The sequence below is a fragment of the Pleurodeles waltl genome, chromosome 10, assembly GCF_031143425.1.
Source record: "Pleurodeles waltl isolate 20211129_DDA chromosome 10, aPleWal1.hap1.20221129, whole genome shotgun sequence".
In the NCBI taxonomy this organism is placed as follows: Eukaryota; Metazoa; Chordata; class Amphibia; order Caudata; family Salamandridae; genus Pleurodeles; species Pleurodeles waltl.
The window spans coordinates 1,071,147,484-1,071,159,923 of NC_090449.1; the positions used below are offsets into that span (position 1 = coordinate 1,071,147,484).

General features: G+C 48.4%; 1 protein-coding gene across 6 annotated transcripts in view; it reads left to right on the top strand.

Annotated features, from left to right (window-relative positions):
• LOC138262254 (uncharacterized) overlaps positions 1–12,440 on the top strand; it is a 265,547-nt gene that overhangs the window by 92,411 nt on the left and 160,696 nt on the right. For all 6 annotated transcript variants that reach the window (XM_069212117.1, XM_069212120.1, XM_069212122.1 and 3 more), the window contains exons 3-4: positions 4,074–4,197; positions 10,689–10,760. In XM_069212117.1, the coding sequence (XP_069068218.1) occupies positions 4,074–4,197; positions 10,689–10,760 (196 nt within the window). The remainder of the gene's footprint in view (positions 1–4,073; positions 4,198–10,688; positions 10,761–12,440) is intronic.

Genomic DNA, 12,440 nt, shown 5'->3' on the forward strand with positions numbered 1-12,440 from the left:
ATATATTCTCTCCAAGGTACGTAGGTCTGAAGGTAAGGATAGTGAATCCGTACTTACCTATTTGCACTTACCTTCTAGATATTTTGGTCCTCAATATTTTTGACACAATATTATGTCCACAGGATATTCTTGGCTCCGATATTTTGCCAGTGATCCCAGAGGAGTGAGAGGTAGTGAAGTGCCAGACATGGGAGTGAGAGATGAAAGCAACCAAGAGACGAGAGTGTGAAAGAGAAGAGGGGGCCAGCGTGCTGGAGCAAGGGCCCCCAACCCCAGGTCTCTTGTATGTTCTAGAGTTCTCGTCTGTTCACATGTAACAGCCTCAGCCTCTCCATGGTCGCCCTCAGGCGCTCTCGAGTCTCAGAATGTGTAATGTTTGCACCAACACATCCCTACGTAGAGCTTCACCCTGCCAGGTGCACTGCAAGCCTATTTTTTTTCCAGGTGGCATTTGTCTAAAGCCTGCCTGGTCACCAGTGAGTAACTAGAAACAGTGACGTCAGCAGTGCTGGAGGTCCATTTTGGTGCCAGGCTGGTGCAGGAAAAGTTTCACAGCAGTGCCCACCTCTTGGTACTGTCTGAGACCCCTTAACTACCCCTGGGTGAAGTGTGGGTTGACCAGTTCATTAACCCTTCACATAATAGGAGTATTTGTGGAGCACACGATCCCCACCATATAGTCTTCCTGAATATAGTGACAGAAAAAGGATGTTTATTGTTATCCAAGTCACTGGTACTCCTTTTATCGACCTCAGAAGGATGGAATGCTGACTGAAGAGGCCAGGATTTGAACCCTTGACTATGGAGTAAACTCTGCCCATACAGTGGTTCATTGATCCTTTGAGCCACTAGACCCCAACTGTTGATGGTCAAGGCATTCTCAAGGTCAAATATTCTATCTGACCTTGCCTTTGAAGGCAGTTCTCCTTCCCTGCACCTTCACCTTGAGGAAATTTTCTCGAAGGTTTGTCCTTTTTCTGCAGTGGCAATTTTGCCAGGGTCTCCACGGCTTCTGGGTATCGAAGGCCAGGCCAGTGGTTCAGCAAGACTTCCTGAGCCCCAACAGCTACTTCCTGAGGACCAACCTCCCACTGGACGCACTGAACAACATTAAAACATCTTACCATAAATTGAATATACTGGGTTTGTGTCTTTCAAAAACAACATTTCTGGAGCTACTTTCCATTAGGACCATGTTTGGCATTTGTACGATGTTGGTATTTTATGTAGTGCAGCCGGTGTGTTATAGTTTCTGCTCAGGTCAATCAATCAATCAGGATTTATAAAACAGTATTATCCACCTCTTGTGTTTGCACTGCGTGCTCCTGGTGGGGTCTGGTGAACATGCTCCCCTTAGACACTATCATCTATCTCTTGTGTTTGCACTTCGTGCTCCTGGCGGGGTGTGGTGAACATGCGTCCTTTTACACAGTATTAGCCACCTTTTGTGTTTGCAACGCGTGATCCTGGCAGGGTCTGGTGAACATGCATCCTTTTACACAGCATTATCCACCTCTTGTGTTTGCACGATGTGCTCCAGGAAGGATCTGGTGAACATGCACTCCTTACACACTATTATCCACCTCTTGTGTTTGCACGACGTGCTCCTGGCGGGGTCTGGTGAACATGCACCCCTTAGACACTATTATCCACCTCTTGTGTTTGCACGATGTGCTCCAGGAAGGATCTGGTGAACATGCACTCCTTACACACTATTATTCACCTCTTGTGTTTGCACGACGTGCTCCTGGCGGGGTCTGGTGAACATGCACCCCTTAGACACTATTATCTATCTCTTGTGTTTGCATGATGTGCTCCTGGCGGGGTCTGGTGAACATGCATCCTTTTACACAGCATTATCCACCTCTTGTGTTTGCACTTCGTGCTCCTGGCGGGATCTGGTGATCATGCACCCCTTACACACTATTATCCACCTCTTGTGTTTGCACGACGTGCTCCTGGTGGGGTCTGGTGAAAATGTATCCTTGTACACAGCATTATCCACCTTTTGTGTTTGCACTGCATGCTCCTGGCGGGGTCTGGTGATCATGCACCCCTTACACACTATTATCCACCTCTTGTGTTTGCACGACGTGCTCCTGGTGGGGTCTGGTGAACATGCTCCCCTTAGACACTATTATCTATCTCTTGTGTTTGCACGATGTGCTCCTGGCGGGGTGTGGTGAACATGCATCCTTTTACACAGTATTATCCACCTCTTGTGTTTGCACGACGTGCTCCAGGAAGGGTCTGGTGAACATGCACCCCTTACACACTATTATCTATCTCTTGTGTTTGCACCACGTGATACTGGCAGGATCTGGTGAACATGCATCCTTTTACACAGTATCACCCACCTCTTGTGTTTGCACCACATACTCCTGGCAGGGTCTGGTGATCATGCGTCCTTTTACACAGTATTATCCACCTCTTGTGTTTGCACCACATACTCCTGGCAGGGTCTGGTGATCATGTGTCCTTTTACACACTATTCCCACCTCTTGTGATTACACCACGTGATCCTGGCAGGGCATGGTGAACATGCATCTTTTTACACACTATTATCCGCCTCTTGTGTTTGCACCGCGTGCTCCTGGCGGGGTAAGGTGAACATGTATCCTTTTACACAGTATTATCCACCTCTTGTGTTTTCACCGCGTGCTCCTGGCAGGGTAAGGTGAACATGCGTCCTTTTACACAGCATTATCCACCTCTTGTGTTTGCACTGTGTGCTCGCGGCAGGGTCTGGTGAACATGTATCCTTTTACACACTATTATCCACCTCTTCTGTTTGCACCGCGTGATCCTGGCAGGATCTGCTGAACATGTGTCCTTTTACACAGTATTATCCACCTCTTGTGTTTGCACCTCGTGATCCTGGCAGGATCTGGTGAACATGCGTCCTTTTACACAGTATTATCCACCTCTTGTGATTGCACCACGTGCTCCTGGCGGGGTCTGGTGAACATGTATCCTTTTACACAGTATTATCCACCTATTGTGTTTGCACTGCGTGTTCCTGGCGGGGTCTTGTGAACATGCATCATTTTACACAGTATTATCCACCTCTTGTGTTTGCACGACGTGCTCCTGACGGGGTAAGGTGAACATACATCCTTTTACACAGTATTATCCACCTCTTGTGTTTGCACCGCGTGATCCTGGCAGGGTCTGGTGAACATGTACCCTTTTACACAGCATTATCCACCTCTTGTGTTTGCACGACGTGCTCCAGGAAGGGTCTGATGAACATGCACCCCTCACACACTATTATCCACCTCTTGTGTTTGCACTGCGTGCTCCTGGCGCAGTCTTGTGAACATGCATTCTTTCACATAGTATTATCCACCTCTTGTGTTTGCACTGCGTGCTCCTGGCGGGGTCTTGTGAACATGCGTCCTTTTACACAGCATTATCCACATCTTGTGTTTGCACGACGTGCTCCTGACGGGGTAAGGTGAACATGTGTCCTTTTACACAGTATTATCCACCTCTTGTGATTGCACCGTGTGCTCCTGGCCGGGTCTGGTGAACATGTATCCTTGTACACAGCATTATCCACCTCTTCTGTTTGCACCGCGTGCTCCTGGCGGGATCTGGTGAACATGCACCCCTTACACACTATTACCCACCTCTTGTGTTTGCACAACGTACTCCTGGCGGGGTCTGGTGAACATGCATCCCTTACACACTATTATCCACCTCTTGTGTTTGCACCACGTGATCCTGGCAGGGTCTGGTGACTATGCACCCCTTACACACTATTCCCACCTCTTGTGTTTGCACTACGTGCTCCTGGTGGGATCTGGTGAACATGTGTCCTTCTCACACACTATTCTCACCTCTTGTGTTTGCACCACATGCTCCTGGGAGGGTCTGGTGAATATGCATCCTTTTACACAGTATTACCCACCTCTTGTGATTGCACCGCCTACTCCTGGCAGGTTCTGGTGATCATGTGTCCTTCTCACACACTATTCCCACCTCTTGTGTGTGCACGACATGCTCCTGGCGGGGTGTGGTGAACATGCGTCCTTTTACACATTATTACCCACCTCTTGTGTTTGCACCAGGTGACAAAGTGCTCGGCAGAGACACAGTCATGAGGCAGCTGAAGGTTCGCACCAGCCTGAAGAAGGACGGCAGCTGGATACACCAGAGCTCGGAAGAGGAACAGGACGGCAGCACCGGGACACAGTAAGGAGAATCCGTGCTCGAGTCAGGTGCACGAGTGTGAGGCGTCTTGTGTTTCAAGCCGCGGTGTATCACACACAGGATGGTGTCAGGAGAAGCTACTTGGACTCAGAGGAGCCACCCTTCTAGCATAAGTTTGAAAAAAGGATTGTTTTGAGGCCTAGAAGAGGGAGATACATGTTTAAGGTCTTGCTTGTGTCCAGGGATGCAGTCTTCTCTTCTGGGCTTCGAGCAGTGTGACCCAGCTTGGACACTTCTGTTAGTGTAAAAGAGCCAACACACAGTGTCCATCAGTGTTCGCGAAAGTGCTCAGTTGTCTTAGAAGTGCCTCACTCTAGTGAGCAGGAAAGCTTTCAGTGGCAGTAGAGACTGTGGGGTATACGTATGAGCCGTGTGCGCCGCCAGAGGCACAGACTAGTAAACCATATCTATGAGACCACTTTACGTGGCGTTGATTGGCCTCATAGATGGCGCGAATCGCTGCATTGCCTTACTGTGCGCAAGGGAGGCATCCATGGGCATTGTAGTGGGTGTTCCCACGCAACAGCCACAGTTTTTGATGCATCCCCAGATTTACAAAACCATGTACACCTGGGGATGTGCCAAAACCTTACACCTCCCAAGGTGAGGCGTAACAAGGAGTAATATTTTAATTTCTTCTCATATTTTCGTCTTTCCATGTGTGCTGCATCCTGCAGCATCCTGCAGCACACATGGAAAGAGGAAAATGCTTCTCATGATTGTTTTTTTGCTGGAAGTTGCCACTTCCTGCACAAAAACAATTGTGCATGCAACAGTGACACTCTTGCACCATGGTGCAAGGATGCTGCGTTGGCGCTAGGCTCCCGAAAAGGGGGGGGGAGACCAGGATTGCACGGTATTGCATAAATACGGTCTATTCCTGCACAGACTGTGGGGACCATCCATCTCTCTTCCATTTAACATCAAAGGTCGTTGTTTTATACTCACTTTTTAATTTATTGTTAGTCAATTCGCATTAGTAGCAGTAGCGGCTCGCATGCTCGGAAGAGGCAGCGCGCAGGAGGGGTGAGGGGGGATCAGGACGAAATAAATATCAATTAAAAAAAGAAAAAATTTACCTTCTCCGACTCCACGTTCCGATCCTCTCTGCTGCTTCCTCGCTGGCACTGCAGGCAGAGGCCCCCAGCCTGCCCTGTGCCAATCCTGATGCAGCGTCAGGACTGGCTGGGAGCGCCCAGGGTGGACGCTCCCAGGCAGACTGGGAGCCTGTGCAGGCTCTCTCCAGCCCAGCAACACAGTGACGGGCTGGAGAGAGCATAGTGCACATGTGTGTTTGGCCGGCCCGAGGCAGCCGGCCAAACACACATGAGCTTTGAGGGGGACTCCCCCTCAGTGCATGTCACCCCTGTGCCGCTGCTGGCTGGGGGGGAAACTTAGCGTTGATACGTTAAGTCAACTGACACTATAGATACATATATATATGTGTAGTTTTATGATGTCAGGGTGCTCTTCTGTTTGGAATGTTTCCATAGATAATGAAGGTCAAGCACAGTGACCAGGGCCCGCTTTAGGGCGGTACGACCTGTGCAGCGGCACCTGATTCTGATCTCAGGGGGCAGAGGGTCCTGTATTTAAAAATAACTTCTGAGTTTTAAAGGACCTTCTGCAGAGTTCCTTGTGTGTCCAACAGTTTCAGGCAACAATGAAAATATCAAGTTAACTCTGGTGAATAGTGTTCCTGCTGGAGAGAGATAGAGTTTGTCCAGCGGCAGCTTTGAGTCACCATAAAGTAGCGTAGAGGGTTAATGTGCCTGCTGTAGGAGGCAGATCACAGAGCAGGGTGTGAGTGTGCTATGAACAGTGCTCACAATGCATGGGAGATGAGGGGCACTATTGGAGGCAGGTAGTGAGGGAATCCGTGGAGGAGGGCATTGGGCATGAGGTGCCACGAAAGATGGGTGCACAGGGCGCCACCAGCGCTGAAGCCGGGCCTGGCAGAATATGCCAGCCTGACGTCATGCTGCCCCCTGAAATGTCTCCTTAAAGGGCTGTAAACTAAGGAGCAAAGTCTGCGGGGCTCTGAGACCCCCTTGTTTCTGACAATTTTTTATTGCGGTCATTGGGGTTTTGAGAATCTCCTAAAATCATTCTTTGCCTCAAATCAGTGAGGAAGGAGTCGCATTAACATAAATCAGCGTCTCCTGCCTTCCCTACTCTGCAGGCCCGCCTGACTTCACTGACAAGGACAACAGAGTCTGGTCCTCTGGTTACAGCGCTTCAAGCAGACTTAGGCGCTGTGCAGCATGAGTCTAAGGATGTTCTGCCTGCCACTGTTTAATCTTCAGTTTTCCCTTAGAAATTGGGAGAGCATATATTCTTTTGCCCCCTCCCTCCACAGTTCTTTCCCCCATATGATAGAGACAGATAGAGGGTGTCCCCTCAGACAGAACTCTTTGTGATTGTGTAGTGAAACCAACCCAGATTTTCCCATGTTGAGTAACTCATCACAGCGGGTCAGTTACACATCAGAAGCAGAGTCCTGAAGGCAGTACTCACTCTATCAACAAGGGAGTATACAACGCCCCTTGTACTGAAGTATGCATAAGTCGAATTACTGCTTACTTCCATAGGATATTGTAAGTGTCTGTTGCACAGAGTGTTGTCTGTGGGTGTATTGTACAGACTGTTGGTTTTGGGAGTATTGTCTGTGTGTGTTGCATCAGCTGTTGTCTTTGCTTGTGTTACATATAAGGCCAGGGTTGGAGGGAGCACCGCCAACAGGCTGGCGGTGCTCCACAGGGTATTCTGACCGCGGCGGTTCAGCCGCGGCCAGAAAGGGAAAACCGGCGGTCTCCCGCTGGTTTTCCGCTGCCCTGTAGAATCCTCCATGGCGGCGCAGCTCGCTGCGCCGCCATGGGGATTCTTACACCCCATACCGCCATCCTGTTCCTGGCGGCTGCAGGGGCCCCCGTAAGAGGGCCCCACTTTGTATTTCAGTGTCTGCTTTGCAGACACTGAAATACGCGACGGGTGCCACTGCACCCGTCGCACCTTCCCACTCCGCCGGCTCAATTCTGAGCCGGCGTCCTCGTGGGAAGGGTGTTTTGGACTGGGCTGGCGGGCGGCCTTTTGGCGGTCGCCCGCCAGCCCAGTGCAAAACCCAAAATACCCTCAGCGGTCTTTCGACCGCGGAGCGGTATTTTGGAGGGGGGAACTCTGGCGGGCGGCCTCCGCCACCCGCCAGGGTGAGAATCACCCCCATAGTGTTTTATGTGGGTATGTTGCAGAGTGTTGTCTGTTTTTGTCGCACAGGGTTTTTTCCCCAGATGTGTTACATATAGCACCAAGAAGCCATAAGGAAACTTATTGCTCATAACGTAACCTAACAAATCAGTGTTTTTTGTGGGTGTGTTGCCTTGACTGTTGTACATGTATGTTTACCATAGGGTGCTTTCTGTGATTGACTTGCATATGCTAATTAGGTGGGTGTGTTTCATAGACTATTTCCTCCTTGTGTTGCATAGAGTGTTCTCTGTAGGCATGTTTCATACAGCGCCCAGAAACCACAAAGAAGCAAATGTTGCGATCACAACTTGACATAAAAATACATCAGTGTTGTTTGTGTTTTTTTTGCCTTCAGTGGTGTATATGTAATGTCTAGTATAAAGTGATGTCTGTGGTTGTGTTGGAGAGTGTTGTCTGTGCGTATGTTTCATAAACTATTGTCTGTGTGTGTAGCCTTAAGTATTGTCTTTGTATGTCCTGCCTACAGTGTTGTCTGTAACTATGTTGAAGAGTATTGTCTCTTGGTGTGTTTTGTAGAGTGTTACCTGGGGTGTCTTACATAGAGTGTTGTCTATGGGTGTATGTCAAAGAATGTTGTCTGTGACTGTGTTTTATCTGAGTGTGGTGCTTAGAGTGTTGTCTGTGACTTTGTTTTGTCTGTGTGTGGTGCTTAGAGTGTTGTCTGTGACTGTGTTTTGTCTGGGTGTGGTGCTTAGAGTGTTGTCTGCGGTTGTGAAGCATAGAGCGTTGCCTGTGTGCACCTTGCATAGAGTATTGTCTCTGGCTATGTTGTAGAGAGTTGACTATGAGTGTGTTGTCTGTCAGTGTGTTTCTGTTGTCTGTGGTTGTGGTGCATAGAGTGTTGTCTCTGTGTTTGTTTTTTGCTGCGCTGGCTATAGGTGTCTTGCATGGAGTGATGTCTTGTGTTTGTTTACAGCGCTGACTGTGGGTGTCTTACATGGAGTGTTGTTTCTGTGTTTGTTGTTTACGGTGCTGGCTGTGGGTATCTTGCATAAAGTGTTGCCTCTGTGTTTGTTGTTTACAGCGCTGGTTGTGGGTGTCTTGCATTGAGTGTTGTTTCTGTGTTTGTTGTTTACGGCGCTGGCTGTGGGTGTCTTGCATAAAGTATTGTCTCTGTGTTTGTTGTTTACATCGCTGGCTGTTGGTGTCTTGCATGGAGTGTTGTCTCTGGTTTTTGTTTGCAGCGCTGGCTATAGATGTCTTGCATGGAGTGTTGTCTCTGTTTTTGTTGTTTACAGCGCTGGCTCTGGCTGTCTTGCACAGAGCGTTGTCTTTTGTTTGTTGGTTGTAACACTGATTGTGGGTGTCTTGCATAGAGTGTTGTCTTTGTTGTTTGCAGTGCTGGCTGTGGGTGTCTTGCATAGTGTCTTGTCTCTGTGTTTGTTGTTTGCAGTGCTGGCTGTGGTTGTCTTGCATAGAGTGTAGTCTCTGTGTTTGTTGTTTACGGCACTGGTGTGGGTGTCTTGCATATAGTGTTGTCTCTGTGTTTGTTTTTGCAGTGCTGGCTGTGGTTGTCTTGCATAGAGTGTAGTCTCTGTGTTTGTTGTTTACGGCACTGGTTTGGGTGTCTTGCATGGAGTGTTGTGTCTGTGTTTGTTGTTTACAGCAGTGGCTGTGGGTGTCTTGCATGGAGTGTTGTTTCTGTGTTTGTTGTTTGCGGTGTTAGATATGGGTGTCTTGCATAGAGTGTTGTCTCTGTGGATGTCTTGCATAGAGTGCTGTCTCTGTGTTTGTTGCTTGCAGTGCTCGCTGTAGGTGTCTTGCATAGAGTGCTGTCTCTGTTTGTTGCTTACAGTGTTGGCTGTGGGTGTCTTGCTTAGTCTGGTGTCTCTGTGTTTGTTGTTTACAGGGCTGGCTGTGGGTGTCTTGCATGGGGTGTTGTCTCTGTGTTTGTTGTTTACAGTGCTGGCTGTGGGTGTCTTGCATAGAGTGGCGTCTCTGTGCTTGTTGCTTACTGTGCTGGCTGCGGGTGTCTTGCATAGAGTGTTGTCTCTGTGTTTATTGTTTGCAGCACTGGCTGTGGGTGTCTTGCAATGTGTGTTGTCTCTGTCTTTGTTGCTTGCAGTTCTGGCTGGGAGTGTAGTCTCTGTGTTTGTTGTTTATGGTGCTGGCTGGTGGTGTCTTGCATGTAGTGTTGTCTCTGTGGTTGTTGTTTGCAGTGCTGGCTGAGGGTATCTTACATCGAGTGTTGTCTCTGTGTTTGTTGTGTACAGCGCTGGCTGCGGGTGTCTTGCATTGAGTGTTGTCTCTGTGTTTGTCTTTACAGCCTTGGCTGTAGGTGTCTTGCATAGAGTGTTGTCTCTGTGTTTGTCTTTACAGCCTTGGCTGTAGGTGTCTTGCATAGAGTGTTGTCTCTGTGTTTGTCTTTACAGCCTTGGCTGTAGGTGTCTTGCATAGAGTGTTGTCTCTGTGTTTGTTGTTTACAATGCTGGCTGTGGGTGTCTTGCATAGAGTGTTGTCTCTGTGTTTGTTGTTTACAGTGCTGGCTGTGGGTGTCCTACATAGAGTGTTGTCTCCGTGTTTGTTGTTTACAGTGCTGGCTGTTGCTGTCTTACATAGAGTATTGTCTCTGTGTTTGTTGTTTACAGCACTGGTTGTGGGTGTCTTGCATAGAGTGTTGTCTATGTGTTTGTTGTTTACAGCACTGGTTGTGGGTGTCTTGCATAGAGTGTTGTCTCTGTGTTTGTTGTTTGCAGTGCTGGGTGTGGGTGTCTTGCACAGAGTGTAGTCTCTGTGTTGTTTATGGCACTGGCTGTGGGTGTCTTGCATAGAGTGTTGTCTCTGTGGGTGTCTTGCATAGAGTGCAGTCTCTGTGTTTGTTGTTTGCAGTGATCGCTGTGGGTGTCTTGCATAGAGTGCTGTCACTGTGTTTGTTGCTTACAGTGCTGGCTGTGGGTGTATTGCATAGTATGTTGTCTCTGTGTTTGTTGTTTACAGGCTTGCTGTGGGTGTCTTGCATGGGGTGTTGTCTCTGTTTTTGTTGTGTACAGCGCTGGCTGTGGATGTCTTGCATAGAGTTTTGTCTCTGGCTGTGTTGCAGGGACTGTGGTCTATTTGTGTGTTGATAGATTGTTGCCTGTGAAACTGAATTGCAGAGGATAAGGTCTGTGCAATGTACACACGGCGTTTACTTTATGCATGTGTCCAAGAGCTATGCTGTGCCCAGCTAGGTAAAAGTGTAACTTTCGTTTCCTACCTCACCACAGGGAACTTTCCCCAAAGTCATCACAGAGTCAGCCGCTCTCCTTGATGTCGCCCACTTCCCCGACCATTGGATGGTATGTGATAATGGGCCTCTATGACACAGTTTACAATTTATGCTAGTTGTGGTACATATAGACCAGTCTGTGTACACTCAAAACTACATGTTAAGGAGACCTGCCTGTACATACCATCCACAGGGATCTGTGTGCGTACACAACATGTGCCATGCATGTGATAGCCATGGTGCTGGCTGGAATGCATGGGGACATGCTATAAGTGATATGCGGCATGTGATTCAGAGGAAACAGCAAGTTTTCATGAAATACAAAATGTAATACCTGCTTGTGATAGCGACCTGTGTTTGTGTGTGTGCGTATGTGTGTACACAAGATGATGAAGGACGCTTATGCTTACAAGGCACTTGTTTCTGGATGGATGGGCTTGTGGACACTATGAGGGCCATTAGAGAGCTGTTTTGTTGTTATATACAGTTGTCAAGCTCTACTGGCATTTAGCTGTGCGTAGGTATGCAGTGAAGTGAAGGGAGTGAGAGCTGGTTGTGCATGTGCTTGTGTGTAGTGGTGTAGAAGAGAGATGAGATGAGAGATGAGATGATTGAGGCCTTGGGTCTGCCAGAGTTGGTGCTGAAAGACCACTCCTTAATGTCTCAGAGGCATTGCCAGGTCTCCTAGAGTTCCAGTTTTAGGATGGTCTCAGTGTCTGCAGCTCAGTTGCAACAAGGCAGGTTGGAGGCGTGGTGCAGATGAGAGATGAGATGAGAGATGAGATGATTGTGGCCTTGGGTATGCCATAGCTGGTGCTGAAAGACCACTCCTTAATGTCTCAGAGGCACTGCCAGGTCTCCTAATTTTCCAGTTTTAGGATGGTCGCAGTGTCTTCAACTCTGTTGCAGCAGAGCAGGCTGGAGGCGTAGTGTAGAAGAAGAGAAATGAGATGAGCGATGAGATGATTGAGGCCTTGGGTCTGCCAGAGTTGCTGCTGAAAGAGCACTCTTTAATGTCTCAGAGGCATTGTCAGGTCTCCTAGTTTTCCAGTTTTAGGATGGTCTCAGTGTCTTCAGCTCTGTTGCAGCAGGGCAGGTTGGAGGCGTGGTGTAGAAGAAGAGAGATGAGATGATTGTGGCCTTGGGTCTGCCAGAGTTGGTACTGAAACAGCACTCCTTAATGTCTCAGAGGCATTGTCAGGTATCCTAGTTTTCCAGTTTTAGGAAGGTCTCAGTGTTTTCAGCTCAGTTGCAGCAAGGCAGGTTGGAGGCGTGGTGTAGAAGAGAGATGAGATGAGAGATGAGATGATTGAGGCCTCGGGTCTACCAGAGTTGGTGGTGAAAGACCACTCCTTAATGTTTCAAAGGCATTATCAAGTCTCATAGTTTTCCAGTTTTAGGATGGTCTCAGTGTTTTCAGCTCAGTTGCAGCAAGGCAGGTTGGAGGCGTGGTGTAGAAGAGAGATGAGATGAGAGATGAGATGATTGTGGTATTAGATCTGCCAGAGTTGGTGCTGAAAGAGCACTCATTAATGTCTCAGAGGCATTGTCAGGTCTCTTAGTTTTCCAGTTTTAGGATGGTCTCAGTGTCTTCAGCAGGGCAGGTTGGAAGCGTGGTGTAGAAGTAGAGAGATTAGATGAGAGATGTTTGTGGTCTTGGGTCTGCCAGAGTTGGTACTGAAAGAGCACTCCTTAATGTCTCAGAGGCATTGTCAGGTATCCTAGTTTTCCAGTTTTAGGATGGTCTCAG